Genomic DNA, 21,191 nt, shown 5'->3' on the forward strand with positions numbered 1-21,191 from the left:
GATCAATTACTTTCTAATTGAATGATTATAATGGCTTCAAATGGTGACAATTTAATTTGAATGTAAACCAATTTAAGAGAAAGCCCAGTTTAACCTTAAAAAACACTAAAAATCAATGTTAATGATATTTCACCGTTTCTTTAACCATCAAACCTCTTTAACTGACTCATGAAGAGATTTTACTTGTAACCCAATGTCCAAGGCTATTTTAAATAATCAAAAGGTTTAATCAGGTTGATTATATTTACATTAAGAGAATCATTCTAATCATCTTTAACCCGTTTAAACCATTTAACGCTTTAAAGACATTGATTTGCTTCCTTACCTTTTTTATCATCTGAATCATAACAATAAGACTGATGATGATGATGTATACATGATAATAATAAATTGTTAACCTTCACTGAAATGATTATTAATTTCAAATGTTGATTCACAGTTAGGCTTGAATTTGAAACTGAAACACACCCAACGCCTTTCATTATCAAACCTGCCAAATTAAATATTAATAACAATAATCCAAGTGAAAGTGAAAGGTTACACACATTAATAAAATTAAACAGCATTGTTAACTGGACAATTGAAATGATCAAACCTTTAATTACTTTCTTACCTGTAAACCACATTTGTATTTTCTTATTATTATTAGTATCAAATAATGAACCTTTTAAATTAAGGTTTGCTTTGCTTCAAAATCAATCAACTTTTCTTTGCTATATTAATACCAATAACAATACCAATAGTTACTTTATTGAATAATTTCATCTAAAATTGGATTTACCATTAGATTTAGATCAGGGTCAACAAGTGGCAGAATTGAACATTACCAATTTGTTTCACCATATCAAGTAATTTTCATGACTACCGAGTGTTGGACCAAATTTAAATTCTGGTAACCATCGTATTATTACATATTATATTTAGGTAAACCTTATCCTTGTACAAAAAAAATGTTACCAAATCAAGTGAACAATTGTAATAAAATCATTGTCATTTCGTAGGCGACCAAGTTGAAGGAAATGAAATGATCTCAAGATGATTATGAACATGTAGTTTTGTTACTGTTATAATTGATGATGGAAATGATGATAATGATGAGTTACCTTTAATGGTGATAAAAAAGTGATGAATCAAAGTGTGTGAGTGTAATAATCATCATCAACAATTGGTAATCCCTGTCTTAATATACTGTTGGGTGATGATTATTTAATGTGTGTGAGCGTCACTTTCATAACACTCATGGTTGGCATATTTTTTTCTTCATTTACTTTACCAATTCATAGCTGAGACACTTTCACTGATTAACTGTCGCCAAACAAGTGACTAAATCATCTTTTAAATTATACAAAACACAAATAATAAGTCAAATTGTAATTTACAAAAATCCAACTTGAACCTGTTGCTTTCACCATTACCGTTGTCATTACCGTTACCATTGTTACACTAACCAGTTACTTCAGCGCCTTTTTCAATTTTTACTTCTTTTTGTCATTTTTGTATTAAAACCAATCAATTGAATTAATTTGATTCCTTTTTCATTATCAATTCAGAGGCAATTTACTCAGGTCAATAATAATGACAACACTGTTAAAAATAGCGATGAGTTGGAAATTAAATTTAGTCATGAAACCAACAAAATGATGGCAACAATGAACTCAAATTAATTTCATCCGCTTCTTTTGCTCAATCAATCGATGATTATCATGATAATGATCAATATTCTAAGTATATTAACGTGATTTTATTGGTAATCATTATAATTATATTCAGGTTAACAGCAATGAAATAGTTTGATACATAACTAAATACATTTGAAGGTTAATTGTGAAGTTGAAAAGCAGGCAAAATTTGTCTTCATTTTTCTGCTTCCAATTCAATCAAAGGGTTTACAATTAAATGTGTGTTACTAAATAATTTTTTGATTTTCATTCCTCTTTTTTTACATTAAGACTTGATCATTATTATTACAGTGAAAATGTAACTCTTAATTAATTGAGCTGCACAAGCAAATCAATAATAACAGAGTCAATCCGATGAACCAAATAATCTTGGCTCATCAACATTTCATTTTAAATTGTTCTGTCAACTGGATCACACTTTAATGATGATATATAATCATAATCATGTAATTGTTGTTGTTAACAACAATAACCTTCAACCAAGCTACATTAAAACCAGTAATTTACAGACAAAAAAAGCTATGATTAATATAACAATCAATAGTATCAACATATTAATTACATTTCGCTATTACTGTAACACATTTTTTTGATTCAACTCTTTGTTTCATTGTTTATAATATCACTCTATGAAAGAGTTCATTTCAACGTCTCAATCAAATCCTGACTGCCAATTAAGACTACAATTAGAGCTACAATCAATTGGTCAACCTTAAATTTTAGCCTCATTACTTGAGCTTTTAACTGTTATTTCATCAAAATTTGAAATTGGAGCCAAAATTTGCTCTTTGTATCAGATATTGGTTGATACATAGACTTGGATCTTAACGTTTTGATCCTAGGAAGTAACTGTTGTTGGATTGTTATTAGTTTTATTTTTGTGTTAAATTATGCTTAATATCTAGATTATTTAGTTTAGATTATGTTTAATTAGAATTGTTTCGTCCTTTAAACTGGCTCAGCAATGGTTACTTAAGCTAAATCATCTTTAAACTTGAACTTTATGGCTAATGGATATTGCAATATCATTTTTATTTTGTTACTATTAGGAACAAAATTAACCGGAACTATTAGATTACATTTTATTCATTGTTATTATTGTGGTTAATGAAAAATTATAACCCAAACTAATGTTATTTTAACCTGGAATTGTATGGAACCTTCAAGCAATTGCTACAATTGTGAGCCTGTTCATAAAAGACATTGAAAAATCTTTCACTTCTCTTGGTTGTTGCATTTAATTTTTTGAGGGTTAAAAAAGATGTATTTTTGCCGTTCTTTACCGTCGTATTTAAAGTCATTTTTAGACGATTTGCAAGGTTAAATAAGCTGATTTAAAACGATTAGAGACGATAAAATTTGAAGGGAATAACAATTAGTTTGATAATAGTGCGTAAGTATAAGGTAAAAGGGTAAAATGGCGAGGGAAAAGAATGGCTCTAGTGATGGGTGAAAACGTATCATCAGCAACATCATCAACGGAAACTTCAACATCAACATAATCCCAATAATGATCATCACTAACATTAAATTTCAGATAGCTATTTAGTGAAAAATAAGTTGCATTTTTTTTGTATCAAAATATCAAATTATCATTTTTTTAACGATAACGTTGAAACAGTAACAGTAAAAGGTAAGTTACTTGGGATTGTGATTACCGTAAAAATTAACTAAATTAAGAAGAAGTACAAATTTTCTACTCTTGATTTTTGATAATGATGTTGATGGTTAAGGAAGAATGATGATGCTTCTATGTCATAAAATAATCAACCAACCAGTTAAAGAAATAAGAAGATGATTTAAGATTCGGCTTATTTTCTATTACCGATCCCATAACAATTATGATTACAATTATCATTGCAATTATGATTTGTTGTTGTGACTGTACATTGATGCGGAACTGGTTACAATTTAAATTGTTGCCTAACAATTTTCCAGTGCTTTATGTTCATATTTTGTCTCATAATCAACCTTATCGTGACAACAAATTAGTATTTATATTTTTTAATCATAATCATCTTCAAGGGAAACCAAATGTTTCTAATTTTTCATGAATTTCAAATTGTAGGAGAAGAGTTTAATTTTAAATTGAAATGAAACTGATTCAGGATTAGAGAGACTACTTGATGATAATTATATGATTATTGATTGCCTTTGATAAATTGTTATCAATTTGTCTTTTCTTATTCAACCATTTCAGTACAATTTAATCACGATTAAGGTTATTGTTTAACACAAAATGCTTTATGTGAACAGTTTTTACTAAATGCCATTTTCAATGTATTTATAAGTGAATCAGTAAATTGTTGCCTTCATAATCAGATGCTGTGAGATGTTGAATTTAATCTCAATCTTAATTTAATAATACGTATTTTCACTTGAAGACTGTTGATTATACTTGATACTTGAATGAATCGTATTCATTATTTACCTCTTTTTCATTGTGAATGCTGTCCATTTCACATTGGATAATCTTTTCATGGGATTTCAATTTTCAGACGATGAAAGTTTCATTTTGTTGTTGCTGATGAAAAATTGAGACAAACATTTAATATTGTTTGATCAAGATATGAAGGTAATGATAGTTTACGGTAAATTTAAAGATGAACGGGAAAAGGACAAGATGATGATTGACCTAAAATAGCGCAAGAAATGTTCAAGATTAAGAAATGGCTAAGATTAGGTTCTAATACTGGTCAATATCAGGTCAAAATGAGGTTTTACCGTTAAATATTGATAACTATTAGATATCCAAAAGTGTAATATATTATGTAGATAGAGGTTTAAACTAAATTTAGTCACAAAATTGGCTGTTTGTATTGTTGGTCTTTTTGTTTGTTGGTTGTTATTTGTTTTCAATTTTTCCAGTTTCATTTTTTTTCTTCACTCTTTTTATGCTTAAATTATTGGTCAACAAGTATCATCAAGTATCATCATTATCGTATGAAATTAAATATCTGGTGAAAAGGCCTGTTAACCCAATATGTCAATGTTTTTGCTGCATTTGTTTCATGATCGACTGTAATTTTGGTCCAATGTTCAAGTTGGCAAAAGTTTGAAGATACAAAAAAAGTGGGCCTAAAAACGTTAGAACGCCTTTCTTTTGGTTTTCAACTTTGAGTAGGAGAGTGAGATGAGTGAGTAAAGAGAGTAAAAGATGATGAGGTTGATCAGGTTTTTCACTCATTTGGATGCAACCTTTTACCATTTTGATATCACTTTCAATGAAAATGGTGAATCGCAATGTTAAAGTTGAATTGTGTGTTAACCATTTCGATGCAAGATTAACTTATTAACATTATTAATTGTTGATCAACATTGTTTTTTGTTTTGCTTCACTGCTTTTAATTGTATCCTCAATTGAATGGATAAAATTTCATTAAAGTGAACTCTTCTCTCGACTCTGTGCCACTTTGTGTTTCCATTTTGGATTGTTTTGTTTTTGTTTTTTAAAAGCCATTTTTTGGTGGATTTATTGATTTGGTTTTAATTAATGTTTCCATTGATTAATTTAATGTGATTTCCATGAATTTCCTTGGAATTATTTTCATAATTAATAACATTATCGTATTCTTCTCCGTTTGTTCAACAGAAAATTTAAGTGACTCTTATTCATTTAAGAAACGTAAATTACAACAATTTAACAACGATGACTTGGGCTTTAACTTGGCTCCACAAGTCGACTTCTTGCGAGACTTTACTCGGGTCAACTTGCCAGGATTCCAGTCTTTCCCGTCTCCGCCTCGCAGTCATTTACAACCGACAGACGATACACCCGATTACTCTGATATTGAAAGTTTCAGGGAAGTTGGTCCGGTCGATGGATCGTCTGAGGGATTCCCTCAATCGCCACCGTCACCACCGTCATCACAACCTTCAATAAACTTTCAACAGCCTGGTGTTCGAAATACTGGTTCATTCCAGCGAGTCCGTTTATCGCCACCTCCACCACCACCTAATCGTTCACCAGCCTTAGACTTACCATCCATTGCCTTTGCAAACGGACCAGGCTCAAGTCCTGCCTCATCTCCAGGCTCTTCATCACAGTTAGGACCAAGATTCCAAAGGATCAATGTTCGCAGGCCAAATTCGCCTGTTGCTGCTCCTCCGCCACAACCACAGCCAACCAGTTCACCAAACACTCCTTTCCGACGACTTCCAGTGTTTCGTACACCTGACCAGGATAATGTGAGGCGACCTTCGGTTAGTCTTTCAACGGAAGATGATCTTGCTCCTAGTGGACCACCGGTTATTGGACAACCTTTACCGCCAGCTTTGGGAACTGAGTTTGCTGTTCCATCGGTTACAAGTGCACCACTGCCAACTCAGCCACCTCGAACTCGACGAGTTCGTCCAACCACTGGTGGATCCAGACGAATAAGACCTGTTAATGGTAACCGGATAAGATCAAGAGTACCAACTGATGCTGTTGCACCGACAGCTGTTGTTGTTACTCGACCTCCACCAGCTACTCCAGTACCAATTGGCTCTGAAGTACCTGAAGGTGATCTTGAACGTAACCAGGATACTCGTCGAATCAGAGGTAGACGACCAGGTTCATCACCTGGAGTTCCATCGCCAACTCGTCCAACCTCACTTCGTGTTCGTCCTGTGCCAGGAAATAATTTGGATGCACCAGTTGATGAAGAAGTTATTAATAATAATGCTCTTGATTCGGGTGACGCCGTTGAATCAGGTTTCGGATCTAAATTGAAAGATGATGTAGTCACATTTTCCGCCGGTTCTCCAGTTTCACCAAATGGTCCAATCGTTGTTGATTATTTGACAACATTCACCTATTTGACAACCGTTATTCGTGGACCTCATACACTTTTAACTAGCCGCGAATCAGTTGCTTCAGTTCGTGTAACTCAACCTTATGATCCTTCAATTGCAGAAATCATTTCTGCTTCAGGAGGAAATATCAGGTAAGAATTTACTTTACTTTTTTAGGTTAATTTCAACAATTAATAAATTTACTAATTATGTTGCTTTGTTTCTCATTTCATTATTAGACCAACAAGAACCTCCAACTTAGGAACAAAGACGAAAGGACCAACAACTACCATTGTAAATGTTCAATCAAATGTCCATATTGCTGGCTTTGAACCAGTCCGAGGTGCACCTTCAAAAGCTCAAATTGAATTTTCTCGAACCCGCAAACCAGTCATTGAAACTTCACAACGAGTTCCTATCGGTAGACCCAATGGAATACAAGTTGGTGCTCTATCATCTATTCCTAAAGCACTTCACACACAATTCACTTACTTCTATACAATTCATGATGGTACTGCTACTCGGCGATCAACTCGTTCGGAGGTAACAACATCTCGGTTAACAGACCCTTCAGCTTTAGCAGCCCTTAAATTGGAGACTTCAGTTAATGCAGATGGTTTAGTGGCCTTAAGCGGTGGCTCATCAACAATTAATTTGGGTAAACGAGTTTTCGGTGGGTCAACAACGGAAGTTAATCTGGCAATGCATACTTACCTTAAATTAGATGGAGTCTCAAATGTTTTAATTGAACCAACAGCAACACTCTCAGCATCATCTAACCGGTTAGCTACTGATGAAATTAACCTCAAACCAACTGAAGTTTTCACCCGATTACCTGCTTCCAATGATTTACCCACTCTTGATGCATCAACACCTTTCCTAGAATCATCCTTCTCAGTCTCCGGTTCATTTGGAGAGCCAACGGCAACCCCATCAATTGAAAATCCATCTTCAACGGCAACATTCGGTCGATCTCGAAGACCCCTTCGCGTTTCAAGCACTGCTCTTAACCCAGATTCAATCAGATCTAAAGTTGTCACTGGTCGACCAGGACAGCGAGTACGAACTCGGCCAAACTTTAATCGTGTTCAACGACCCAGAATCAGTTCTTCCATTGACTCACCTGAGGCTACTGAATCACTTTTCTTGGAACCATCTTCATCAATTGATTTACCTCTATCTTCATCATCTTATAACGGTGCAAGTGAAACACCATCGCTTGCCATTCTCAGTTCATCTCCTCTTCCTCCAACTGAATCTGATGGACTTGCAGTTTCATCTACTGAATTAGTTTCATCTGATTTGGTTAGCTCTTCTATGAAACGAGTTGCTGTCACTGTTAGAAGACCTTATGCTGGTGATAGACTTAGATCACGAATTAGACGACCAATCACTCCATCCGAGACAACTGAACCCAAGTTTGTTGTGGTTACACGAACAGGACCCATTGGTACTGCTCGACCCAATAAAAATAGATTCCGAGTGGCAAGTAGAGTTGTCCGGCCACCAGGTTCATCAGGAAGCGAATCAGTCTCTTCGTCCATATTATCATCTGAAGATGTTGATTCATCAGCTTCAATTGATTCATCCATTGATCCAACTCGATCTTCTGTTCTGGTTACCTACTTTACAACAACAACTCACACTATACCATATGTTGTATCAGGTAATAATAATTGTTATAATTGGCAATCACAATTGGCTCAGATACAAATTGAAACTTAATCACTTTTAACTAATGAATATATATTTTTTTTGCTCTTTTTTTAATCCTTTTTAAGATTCTGGTCAAGACAAAACCCATTTGACAACAATTGAAATAACAAACTCTCGAATTGCAACCGAACCTTTATCTTCAGCAAGTTATGAAGTTAATACTGATGGAGTTACCCTTCTGGTCAGCAGTAATTTGGAACCAACTGGTCCAGTTACATTAGAGCCTACTCTGGTTACTGGGGCTGCTGTTTCAATGAGAGATGGTTTACATTCAAGTGCAATTGATTCTAGTGACCTGGAAACACGAACCGTCTTCACCACATATACATATTTCACAACCTACTATAATGGACCATCATCAATAGTCTCCTCATCGGAACAAGTTGTATCCAATTTGGTTACTCAACAGCGAACAGCACCATTACCAAATATTGTTGCCACAAAGAGTGAATCAACATCGGCAAAACCAATCACAGTTGTTGAAACCAGTGAAAAGATTGAAACATCAACCATTTACTCTACATATACTTACTTTGCAACCCTGTTTAATGGATCACGATCAGTAATTACACCAATTGAAGAGACACGAAGTGAAATATTAACCCTTCGTGAACCAATCAAAGTAACCAAAACCATTTATCCATCAAGAACCGGTGACCCCGCTAATCCACAAGGTTCCGTATTTTCACGAACCTATTACACAACTTATACCAAATTTTTGACTCAAGGAGAGCCACGATCAACAATTGCCTCTGAAGACGTCATTTCAAATGTGGTCACTTTCACTTTACCCAGCACTGGTCAACCAACACCTCCCTTATCCACTGATAAACTTGGTTTCTCAACAACCGAAACAATTAATCAAATGTCCGCTTATCCATCGCTATTGACAACTAAATCAACTTACACAACATTAACTCACTTTATCACTCTCTTCTCTGGAAGTTCAACGATATTATCTTCAATTGAGGAAATATCACCCACAGTGGTTACCCAATGGGCCGGATCTACTGAATCACCTGATTCAACTAAGTCACGTTCACCTGCTCAATTTGGTGCCAATATTGTTCGAACTCAAGCCGATGGAGAGTCACTCAAATCTTCTCGTGATTTAATGACTGCTCTTATACCATCCATTTCAACTCTCCATGTAACTCACACTTATTACACCACATTTTTCAATGGTCATACATCAATTGTTGCTTCAAGAACTGAAGCAACTTCATCACTTGTCACCTTGTAAGTTACCTGAAAAGCTTTCTAAATAGAGGTGTAAATACGCTTATCTTAAGGTTTATAACTAATCATATTTTTTTTCTTACTTTCAGATACGTACCAAACTCTTCATCTGTTAAACCTGGTGCATCTAATCCCGTTATTACTATGTACAAATCCAACTCTGTCGACTCTGATTCATCAGATGCCATGGTAACATCTTATGTTACCCTTTCTTCATCTTTATCACCATCATCGGCTTTACCAACAACTCCGTTGTATTCAATTGATGGACATGAAAGTGAAAATGAAAAGCGTCACCATCATCAACATCAACCGGAAGGAATTGCACCAACAGCTTCTGTTAATCCTTCCGTTCGATTTGAATCAACTCAACCAGGTCAATTAGAGTCCAGTCTTTTCTCTCGTGTTGTTGAAAGCTTAAAAGCTTCTCAAGGATTATCTGAAGATCAAATTTCATCAGTAATTTTATCCGCTGCCAGTTCAATCGGTAAATCAACAACCGTTATTGGTGGATCAACAGTCGTCTTTTTCCCTGATCTTGTTTACAAACCATCTGAAGCAGCTACTGGATCGTCTATTGCACCAACAGTGTCCACACCAACTGGATCAACAACAGTTGCACCAGGTTCATCTACAATTAAACCTGGAACTGTGATAGAGTTGAGTGATTTACTTGGCGGTGGTTCAAATGTCAATCTTGCTGGAGGTTTAGGTGATACAATCAAAGATATTGTCAATTTAATTGCTAAAAACTCGGGTAAAAATAAAACATTAGCAGCTGTACCTACTGATGAACGAATCGAATCATCTAAAGTTGAACTTCCTAAGAGCGGTATTACTGTGACAGGTGATTCTGAACCAGTTTATATTCCACTTGGTGGTAAGGCTCGACCCAATGATACAGAGGAGCGAATCTATCAACCAGAGTTTGGTATTGAAGTGGGTGAAGATGGGCCAGGCGTAGTTTCCTCATCTTCCTCTTCATCATCATCTTCTTCATCCGGAGATTTAACACCAACAGATAATGATGATCTTGGTACCTATGGAGGTGGTTATCAACGCAAAAATGATGTTTACTTGAGGAAAAAGCAACCCGAAACAAAACTTGAAGGGTCAGTTGTTCCACCAGTTTCCTCTTCTGGATCAACCGAGACAACACCAGGCTTAACTAGTAAATTGTCTGATCAATCAGCTGGTTCAACGACAATATTTTTCACTGGAAATGAAGCTTTAGAATCATCTATCAGCAATCCAAATTCAGGTTCGATTGAACCAACATCAACCCGCTATGTTACTTCAGTTGATAGTATGACTCGAACCTTGACTTTAACTACTACCAAAGTATACTACACTAGAGATTCACCTCTAACAATCACATCAGTATTAACAACAACTATTCCACCGCGAACATTTGTGTCAACAATAGTTGGATCCCGAACCATACTTGGAACAGCTGGTGATCCAACCAAAACTGTTGACATTGAGCCATCAGTATCATCAGCAGAAGAGTCAGCGACAACCATAACAACAACCACATTAATATTCAATTCAATTACAACAACTGTTGTCCGTACTCTTGTAATACCAACTCAAGGTATTCAGCCCACTAAGCCAGCCACAACGCGAGTTCCAGTTACACAAAGACCCAGTCGAAGACCTTACACCCCATTCCGTCCACCAGCTAGATCAACCACACCTCCTTCAATATCAATCAGGCCGTCAGGATCACGAACACGATCTCCATATTTACCCAAAAGACCAGTTACTCCACCACCAACTGGACCCATTTCAACTTTACCTAGTGATGTAAAGGTCGCCAATACAACAAGTAAACCATTAACAACACCAAAAGTGATTGATGATGATCAATGCAAACCATCATGTAATATTGCAAACAAGGAAATATGTAAAGAAACTGAAAATATCTTCCGATGTGAATGTCGACCTGGCTTTGCTCGTAAAGAAGGCGATGACAAATGTGAAGGTAAGTTGTATTAACAAAATCTGTTTCACTCTTTTACTAATTGTTTTGTTACATTTTTCAATCTAGAATTGCAAAGTTATGTTGTTGTGGTCAAATTAATGAAAGTCGGCGAATCATCTGTTTCTTATAAAACTGAATTATCTGATAATGGTTCCAATGAATATCAAAAGATTGCCAAACTAACTCGAGATGAAGTCGAAAAGGCTTACCGTAACACAACAATCAAAGAAAATTACATTGGTGCTGATGTAAATTGTATCAACAAAACAGCTGCTGGTGAGGATGGAGTTTTGGTCAACTTGACTGTTCATCTTGCTTCACGAGATGATTTAGATGAAGGTGTCCTTAAGATGGAACTATCAAAATCATTAACAGAAACTGAATCTCTGCCAAGTCCATCATCAATTGTTGCTGATGTTCATGAAGTAATGGACTTTGATGAATGTACCGATGAAAAGTACAATGATTGTGATCCAGCCGCCTATTGTATCAATAAACCTGGAACCTATAGATGTGAATGTAAAGGTGCTTACACCGATATGGATCCCAACTTACCAGGTCGTCATTGTGCTGCTGAAATTAAAAATTGTGAAGCTTGTCATGGTCGTGGTGACTGTGTTCGCAGTGAAGATGGTGAAAAGACATCATGTAAATGCCAAAGGATGTATCTTGGCGAACGTTGTGAGATTAACGGACTTCGTAAGTTAACCTTAACATCACATTATTAGCTTGAGCAAAAATATGAAAAGCAATCAAATATGAATAGAAATATATTCATTTTTATCTTTATTGAATCTATTTTTTCAAGTTCAATCATTTCAAAATTCAATTCAATTCCAACATCCAAACAGCCATTTCTTTTCAATATTTCCTATTACCTTCATTTAACAACAATAATACACATAAAAACGTTGATTGTTCATTAACTGTACAGGTTTCATGGAAAGTTTAATTGATAACACTTTTTAGGTTACCCATCAACCCACTCTTTGGCTGTAATAATTTCACCAAATGTGAAAAATTATTCACTTCATTTTGCTCTTGTTAATCTCATTTCTTCAACAATTTTCAATCCTTTTTTCGCATCTAATCTAATTTTTCGCTCATTTTCTATTTTGTTAACAGTTCTTGCAACATTCCTGCCAATAGCAGCCATTTTGTCCATTGTGTGTGTTTGCTGTATCGTCTATTGTTGTAGAAAGTACAAAAAGAAAAATAATTATCCAAAAGGTTTTAAAAATATTGTTGCCTTTGCACCACCAACCATCGGTGCCAATACACTTGACCGTAAAGCCATGTTAGAAACATCATCAGAGTCAAGTGAACATTTTCGTCATGCTTCACACGATGGAACCAATAATATGGGCGTAAGTAACCCTTCAATCGTCTATTATCACCATCACCAAGATTCATTTTATAACCAATTTGTATCCTTTATCGCACTATTTTAAGACTGAATACTCTTTCTTTCATTACTAATATTGCGTAAAGTGAACAAATGAAAACACCAATTAAATTATTAATTGTCCAGCATCTGATTACAATTGAAATATTAAGGCAAAGCTTGCTAAAATGAATCCAACTTGGTACTTGCCATCACCCATTATTTACCATTTTTTTATTGAATCTCATTTTTTAATTTCTTTTTACCTTTTCTCATTCAATTTTCAGGGTTATGCCGGTAATGGTTCCTCTAGACGTCACATGTCCCATGATATGAGCTTAGACCGTAGTTTAGGTCCAGTCGGTGGATCTTTTGTCGCAATGCCACCTCAAGTTACAATACCTCGAGCCCGTCACATTAATCAGGTAAATTATGGTATCCATCGAGGACAAGTTTACATGTGGTGATACAATATACATATAAATATTCATTAATTAATTAATTGTGGGCTTCACTTTCATCCTGTTCATTATCATTACTACTTTTTTGTTGCGTTTTTTTCATCAACTCATCAAACATCACCAATCTTCATCACAATCATCTTCATTGTCAACAATGTCTTCATTGCTTACACACAACTCATCTTGTGCATGAAATATCATCATCTTCAACAACCATTCAATTGATATGATCATCACATTATCATCGCCATTAAAATCATTTCGTTTAAATCATTCCTTCACTAACGTCTTCCTTTCGCATGATTAAAAACACTTCACGTCCTTGTAAATGCACAAACCTTGTTAGCACGCACATACCTATCTTCATCCGATTTTACCTCCTCATCTCAATCATCTTCATTCCATCTCTTCCTTCCCGGGACTTCCTGCTTAGCGAAAGTACCTTTAAACAATTTTGCGTTGATGCACATTTTTTCACGCAGAGAGGACAGAAAAAGCGCTTAAAATTAACTTTAAACCCATCAAGTGAAACAAACTGATTTAAGCTACTCTTTAACATGTTTACAATTCCCAATCAAGCCAGAAGCTGATTTATTAATTTTTGATTCACCATCAGCTATATCATCATTAATGTCTTTAAATATTTTAATTATTATCATTATTATTGATATAATTTCCCACAACGCAATTGCTATAAATTCAGGGCAATTAGTTTCTTCTTATTCTTACCAATCATCAAAATTGACTTGTTAAACTACTATTCAATTTGACAGTTAATAATTTATTATTATTTTACTTGATAGGATCAAACAAAAGATAACAAAAACAAGTTAATCGATCTTTGATCAAACTAAATAAAGACGATAGTTAATGCTCAATTTATATTTATATAAGTATTTATATATATAAATGATTAATGGACTAGTTAATTAATATCTTGATTGGGAATTGTACAGTTTAAGTTTCACATTTAAACACTAAAAAGTAATAAACTAAATTACTGACATATTGAGACAGAAATAAGTAAACAGTGTTTTTCATTCCAACAATTTAAATAGTGATTCAAATTTCGACAATTGAATGGCAGTTATAAATCTACTCGATAGATGTCACTGTTGACACATTTTACCAGCAAATTGTTTATGTTAATGCAACAGTTAAATCTGTTGAATTGTCAATCAAATTGATCACAGTTTCATCCGTCCCTTTCCTAAATCATCATTTACCGTTTAACTCATTTTAATCATCAACAATCAATCAAAAGTGCCACTGGAATCGAAAGGATCTTTGATTAAATCAATGAGAAACAATGTCTGTTAATTTACTATTTTTTTACACAATTTTTTCGCAAATTTTATTTCTCATTGTTTACAATTGAAGATCTATTTGATTCTCAATTTATCATCTCTTTCCTTTCCTCTTCTCTTCTTTCACCCTTTCGAGTTTCACTCAATTGAATATAGTTAATATTGTTACAATTTACTAATTATAGAAATCTCTAAACCAAAAGACTTGACGCAAAAATATCAATGAAATTTAGATGTTGATATATTGTTTTTAAATTGCTTCACGATTAATGAGATTCAAATAATCAATTGATAGTGAAGGTGATTGTTGATTATCGAGTAAATTGCAATTTGGACTCAAAATGATCCGCTTTTCATATTTTTAAGAGCATCACAATTGTAAAACCCAACTGTTAATCACTGACTATCAAATTGTTTCCCAAATGCTTTGTTCCCCTCATGATTACCCTTTGATTCTCATTCCTTTTCATCCCTTTTCTCAACCCTTTTCATCTCTCTTCCAACCTTTAAACTTGAAATCAAAAAATAAAATTTAAAACATTTACAAATTTTCCTCTCGCTTTGGGCTTTATTGTTTTTTTTTGGGCTGAACGCGTTTTTCCTTCGGTGTAATTGCATTCTTGAGCATCACCTTACGATTATGAACCAATTAACCATCAATTAATAGATTTATCATTTGTTCAATCAACAAATCTAAGATTCATCTCTAAATTGGTTACAATTTTATTGACTGTATATATTTTTAAGTGAAACTGATTTAAGGATTGGTAGTCATTTAACAATTCAATATTTTATTTGATTTTTAATGTTCAATTCAGGTTGAAACTTAATTTTACAATTCATTCTGTGTAGTTAAATTGTCCTTAGAGACGATGATTTGAATTAGTTAGTTAGTTTTAATTTGGTTCATCTTGTACTCTTTGGTGATGGCTAGTTAGTTGTAAACAATTGCTTTTTACTTTCATTATTATGCTTCAGTTGGCTTTGATTGAAGCTTTTTTGGGGCTTAATTACTTTTATTTTTTAAATTTTCTGGTATTTGCTGGTTTTCTGGTTAAAAATGCTTTTGGTTGAAGCATTACATCACTGGACTTTATGGTTTTGGGTATGTTGCTTTGGGCTGGTATCAGCTGTCTCTTCATTGTCATCGTCCTATGTCATTGTCTTTGTAATAACTTGTTATATTTACATAACTGATTATTATTTTTATTTTGTTAATTAACTAATATTTTTTCAATGATTAATTGTTTCCTTTTTACATAATGTTTATCTAGTCATCGCCAAACAGTCAACATGGATCACCAACAACGACAGCCACCAGAATGGATCCTGATAGTTTGGAGAGGAGGAAATCACCACCAGATACACCAACAGATGATTCACTTCCACCGATCAGCTTTAAGAGACACTACAGGACATCTCAAATCAGGCCATCTTCATCTAGAATGGATTTTAATAGAAGTGATTCTCGTTCTGAATCTAGATGCTTCCATCGTCCAGATTCATCTCATGAAAAAGATTTCATTGAGTGGACGCCGAGCAAACGTTATGATCTTCAGGTATTGCCTTCAGCTTTTGTGTATTATCTTGCTTACTCTAATTGCTTGATAACCATTTAAATTTTTTAAGCTATTTATCTAACATATTTCCGTCATTTCTTACTCACAGAATGAATCACTTCGTAGTCGGTCTTCTGTCAATAAAACATTGAAAAGCTATAGAGGATTAAGTGATCTTAGGATTGGTAATTTTGACTGGCAATGGAAAGTTTTAAGGACAGGCCATGGTTCTTACTCACCAAATGAGAGTAGAAGTAAAAAGTACTGGTCAATATTAGAATTTTTCATTTCTAGATTTACGTTTAACCAGATTAATTAATTGCCTTTTTCTCATCAAATTTGAACAGGAAAACATTGAGTGAAGATGGACCTTCATTTGACCAATCACTCGGGGAATCACCTTCTTCAACTAGTAGCCAAAGATTTCCTGAATCTCGTGAAATGATAATCGACGATCACAAGGTTTGTTTGGATAAGCTCAATTTGTGATAGCTAATCAATTTACACTCTTTAATTTGTTTTACAGGCAGAGAAAGAGGAAACAGTAAACAGTAGCTATTCATCAGCTTGGACTGGTGGACCCACTCAGTATCATCTTGCTGATGATTTAATTTCATTGGAACGTCGTAGTCAAGTCTCAAACTGGGGTCGATTACCTTTTTACGATAATTAAGGCACAAGTCATGTCGAGACCAGGCTAAAATCATTTGAGAAAATCCTCGTTTTTCCATGAAATTCCAATCATTTATTTAACCACCATTTCATCTCATCATTTGGATCATTTCACATATTTCTTCATTGATTTTTACTGATCTTCAAGAAAATTTACATTCAATTTCAACTGATTCCAGACAATCCTGGGTCGGAAACTCAACCACAAACTCATTGGTTTCAGTGGAAACCTCCAAAATGCTCACAAAACCAAAGTGAAACTTCCAAGAAGCGTTCCAAAGATTCTTTGGATTTACATTAATCTTTCATTTCAACAATTGCTAGTGACCTAAAGAGACTATTTGACCAATTCTGACAAATAAAATTCAAAAGCCATTTCTGTTTTAAAAAATATCAATGTTATATTTTCCCTCCGAAGATTGAAGCATTTTATTTGATCTATTTTTCTGTATAAATTTTGGTTTGTTTTGCAAATTTTTCAAACAAATAAATATTTTTTGTTAAAACCTGAATAGCTTAAATGATGAGCTAATTTACGGCAAGTTGTTGATCTATTACCATTTCATAACACCAAATTCAGGTTATATTTTGATTGGAATGATTGTCATCTATTTGTAGAGTTTTGATTTCATCAATAGATCCAATCACTAGCTTTTACTGGATCCTACAGGCACCAGAAAAAGGTACCTTCACAAGCCTAACTATTTAGCTCAATCAAAATCTGGTAAAAGATGTGTTCAGCTGATATAAAATTAAAATGTAATCACTTTCAATCATTTTGCTAATAGTTTTAAAAGCGACTTGAAGCTGCATAAACATTACCATTTCAGTTTTACCTTTTCAAAACAATTACATCACTATTATTTTGATAACCAATAACAATTAGAAGATGAAGTTTAATAAAGTTTATCTAAACACTCAGTTATGCAGGTTAGCAATCTTGATTTTACTCAGAGATCAACATTAATAATGATAAACAATTCAGGATTATCATGTTTAACCCAACAGCCATTATCAGACTGCAATTGAGAACCTTGAAATATGAGATTACCAATGAAGTTACTTTTCCCATTGAAATGTAAATGATTGATCAAGATTAAATTGAACAAAAGTAAACAGCTTTCAAGGCTTACAATCAAATGAATTATGTTTATGATGAAAATTTCTCGTTGATTCATAATCAATTTTTGACGCTCAAACGGATTATCCTGGTCATGGATTAAACTGTTATCAAAAATGTAAAGATATCCATCATTTTTATGTTAGTTTATTTGAAACATTGTGATTTACTTGTGATTGTAAAAAAAGTAAATTGGCTTTTCAAGTAAACAAGTAATTTGATATTGAACTATCGTGTTAAACCCAAACTAAATTGGACTCAAAGTTTAAAACATTTTATTACTCTTGGTTAATTAGCCCGTCAACCTAGGAATCCGAGTTCAGTTCAATGCCATGGTTAAAGGAAAGCAGTTTAAAATTGTAATCTTTCTCAATAATCAATTTGTCAATATGAGTCTTTAATACGATTCATTTGCATGTAGTCACCAATTGTTCATCCATGATCAAACGCTGTTCATAGTTTTTTGATAATCTGTTTATGCCTGTGGTTTAAGCTGTGAACTAAATAGTTTAGCGTTAATGCGTTTAAAAAACAAAATGTACAATGTTAAGTCGAACCGATTAAGTTAGCTAGGAAACTGGTTAAACTGATTAACCCAATTGACTATTTAACTGGTTGAATTTTTGTCTGTGGACATCAGTGTTCATCTTCACCATCTTGTCGACACATTTCAACATATTTCATCTGATATCATATACTCGAACTTCAATCTTCACCATCAACAACCCATTTCAACCTCATCAATCAAGTAAGTCGCTATTTATTTTCATTTGATTTCAATTTTGTTTTATGGCGCCCTTAAATTAACAATCACAACCATTAATTTGCCAATTGGAAGAAAGGTTGACTCTTTGTTTCCCTATGCGATTAAAGCAAACATAACAACATAACCACCAAGCAGTCATTTACCCTGTTAGCCATATATCATTGTCCCATGTGTGTGTTTTTCACTAAACATTGTGTGTGTCAATGGCTCTGTTTTATAGTATTTCATTTACACTTTCAATTAGTTTATTAATTTTTCATTAATTGCAGAAGGACAATCTTCCTTATTTACTTCTCTCTCTCCCTCTATACTCCTGTTGAAGGTTAATCGTGGTTAAACTGTCTTGTGTTTGTTGATAGTCTTTCTCCCTATCTTTTCCTATTAACGTTTTCAAAACATTGTCATTTGAGTTTCCTTAGGTTCAACTTAACTCTTGTTATTCAGTTATTCCCTTGTTCCACTTTGACTCTGGTTAATTGTTGATTAATTTAATCCTCATTAACCAGTGTCAGTGTTGGTCAAGAGTGAAACCAAAGTTACCTTTTTATTGTTTGTGTTTATCGCCAGTTTGTTGATTTGTTTACCTTTTGTGTTGTTTAAAACCTAAACGCTTATTTTGCTGCTACACTTCGCTTTCTGTATACCAGTTCGTTGGAAAATCGAATCAATTTGTGGCAATTTGAATGTCTGAATCAACTCTAAATCAACATTTTTTCTTTCAAGACTTTTCTCATCATAATTTTTTTCTACCTTTTCACTTTGATCATCAAGGAAAACAAAATCTTTGGTCCAGCTACTGGGATACTCACACTAGAATCAAATCTCCTTGTTCACCATCAAAAAAGAAACCATCAACAACTATGTATCAATTCAGAAATCCTTACATAAATTATGACTATCAAACAGATTGTGATATTATTTGTGTCATCGATTTTGAAGCTACATGTGATAATTATGGAGGTCGCCGGCCACCCAACGATGCCATCATGGAGATCATTGAGTTTCCCGCATTCATGGTGGATACAAGAACGAGATCTGTGGTAAGTTATGAGTTTTTTATTCTAAATCATCTATTTGTTCAAGTGCCTTCTCCTTAACAAATCATTAATATCAATTTATTTTCTATTTTTCACAGATCTCCACATTCCATGAATATGTTAGGCCAATAATAAATCCTAAACTATCAAATTTTTGTACACAACTCACTGGTATATCTCAACATATGGTAGACCAAGCAGATCCCTTTCCAAAAGTGTTGGAGCGATTTGAAAAGAATATTGCTAGTCTTCTTATAGAGAAAAATTATCGAACCTTCGCTATTGCGACTGATGGGTAAGTTTCTTCAATTATATCTTTTCCCAGTGATCTTGAAAAACTGGATAACATTCTAATATTTTTCTTCTTTTCCATTAGACCATGGGACATCGCTCATTTCTTAGCTCGACAATGTCAAATACATGGACTTGAGTTCCCAATATATGCTAAAAGGTGGATAAACCTGAAAAGAGTATATTCAGATTGCTATCAAGCTCATCCAGTAAGTATTAGTTGCAACCTTCATATTGATTAGTATTATAAATGCTTTTCATTAACGAGGTTAAATTCATACCTGATAACAAGAATCTAACTCATTTTTCTCCATTTTCCAACAGATTTGTCTTGATAATATGCTTACTACTCTTGGAATCCGCTTCGAAGGAAAGAGACATTCTGGATACTATGATGCTCTTCATATAACAAAATTATTGCTAAAGATGCTGAATGATGGTGCTATACTCACCGTTAATGAAACTTTATCTTGGGACTCAGTTAGCAGAAAATGCTGGGGTAATATGGATTGCGGTTATATACCCTACAGCTCAGTTTCAGCGATATGCCTTTAACATCAACTATTGGATCAAATAGTAGTGAATATACCAAAGAATTTTTATACAATGATATTATATACACATATACATATACAGTAATTGTCTCCAACCAAAGAATTTTTATGAACTTACTCTTTATTAAAAAAATGCGATCATGATATCTATTTTAATATCTGAAATTCTTTTTTTGCAAATAATAAACCATTTTTGATCTTATACACAATCTCTATTGATTTATGTTCACAATTGAAGGGTAATAAGTCGTATTACTCTTCGATCATTTAAATTTTCAAATCCGTGATTAGTTTAATAAAATACTATTGGAGATGAAACAAGAATTGTTGGAAAGGATTCTAATGTATTTTCACTTATCTTCAATAGACTACAATAATAAATTCAAATAAACTGTTTCACAATGGCTGTATCTTCGGGCGATGGGGATAATCCTTGGAATCGAACGAATCATGAGATAATAGAGTCAAGTGATTTAGAGATGAATAAAGTTGATAAATGGCTCATAGGATTAATTTTTGTTTTGTTTCTCCTGTTTTTATTGTTCAGTCCTTTCATTGAAAAAAATCATCCCGTGAACGTTGGATGGAAACACAAGAACGCGTGATTAACTATTGTCAGTAATTTGTCAAGATACAAGCACAATTA

The 21,191-nt window shown here is 33.8% G+C and overlaps 3 protein-coding genes across 4 annotated transcripts in view; all 3 read left to right on the forward strand.

The window, feature by feature from the left end:
* LOC107362466 (uncharacterized) overlaps window positions 1-15,098 on the forward strand; it is a 43,188-nt gene extending 28,090 nt beyond the window's left edge. Inside the window, exons 2-8 of the mRNA XM_015929540.3 lie at window positions 5,272-6,607; window positions 6,695-8,121; window positions 8,237-9,410; window positions 9,500-11,394; window positions 11,461-12,093; window positions 12,520-12,761; window positions 13,066-15,098. Of these exons, the coding sequence (XP_015785026.2) occupies window positions 5,272-6,607; window positions 6,695-8,121; window positions 8,237-9,410; window positions 9,500-11,394; window positions 11,461-12,093; window positions 12,520-12,761; window positions 13,066-13,245 (6,887 nt within the window). The 3' untranslated portion in view covers window positions 13,246-15,098. The remainder of the gene's footprint in view (window positions 1-5,271; window positions 6,608-6,694; window positions 8,122-8,236; window positions 9,411-9,499; window positions 11,395-11,460; window positions 12,094-12,519; window positions 12,762-13,065) is intronic.
* LOC107362467 (uncharacterized) lies at window positions 15,090-17,289 on the forward strand. Its single transcript, XM_015929541.3, has 5 exons — window positions 15,090-15,651; window positions 15,821-16,105; window positions 16,215-16,366; window positions 16,453-16,567; window positions 16,632-17,289. Exons 1-5 carry the CDS (start codon window positions 15,607-15,609, stop codon window positions 16,776-16,778), a joined length of 744 nt encoding a protein of 247 aa, XP_015785027.1. The 5' UTR covers window positions 15,090-15,606; the 3' UTR covers window positions 16,779-17,289.
* A 552-nt stretch (window positions 17,290-17,841) lies between these two features.
* Window positions 17,842-20,747, forward strand: Snp (Snipper). 2 transcript variants are annotated; one of them, XM_025160944.2, is made up of 5 exons: window positions 17,842-18,645; window positions 19,435-19,703; window positions 19,799-19,995; window positions 20,077-20,200; window positions 20,316-20,747. In XM_025160944.2, the coding sequence occupies exons 2-5, from the start codon at window positions 19,524-19,526 to the stop codon at window positions 20,544-20,546; spliced, it is 732 nt and encodes a 243-aa protein (XP_025016712.1). In that variant the 5' UTR covers window positions 17,842-18,645; window positions 19,435-19,523; the 3' UTR covers window positions 20,547-20,747. The 2 variants fall into 2 exon arrangements, with proteins under 2 accessions (XP_025016712.1, XP_089122834.1); XM_089266708.1 differs by lacking the exon at window positions 17,842-18,645 and having other exon boundaries at window positions 18,794-19,703.
* Window positions 20,748-21,191: the final 444 nt, after the last annotated feature.

Source organism: Tetranychus urticae, chromosome 1 (assembly GCF_039701765.1).
Source record: "Tetranychus urticae isolate SD_2017Ah chromosome 1, NJAU_TeUrti_SD_1.0, whole genome shotgun sequence".
NCBI lineage: Eukaryota > Metazoa > Arthropoda > Arachnida > Trombidiformes > Tetranychidae > Tetranychus > Tetranychus urticae.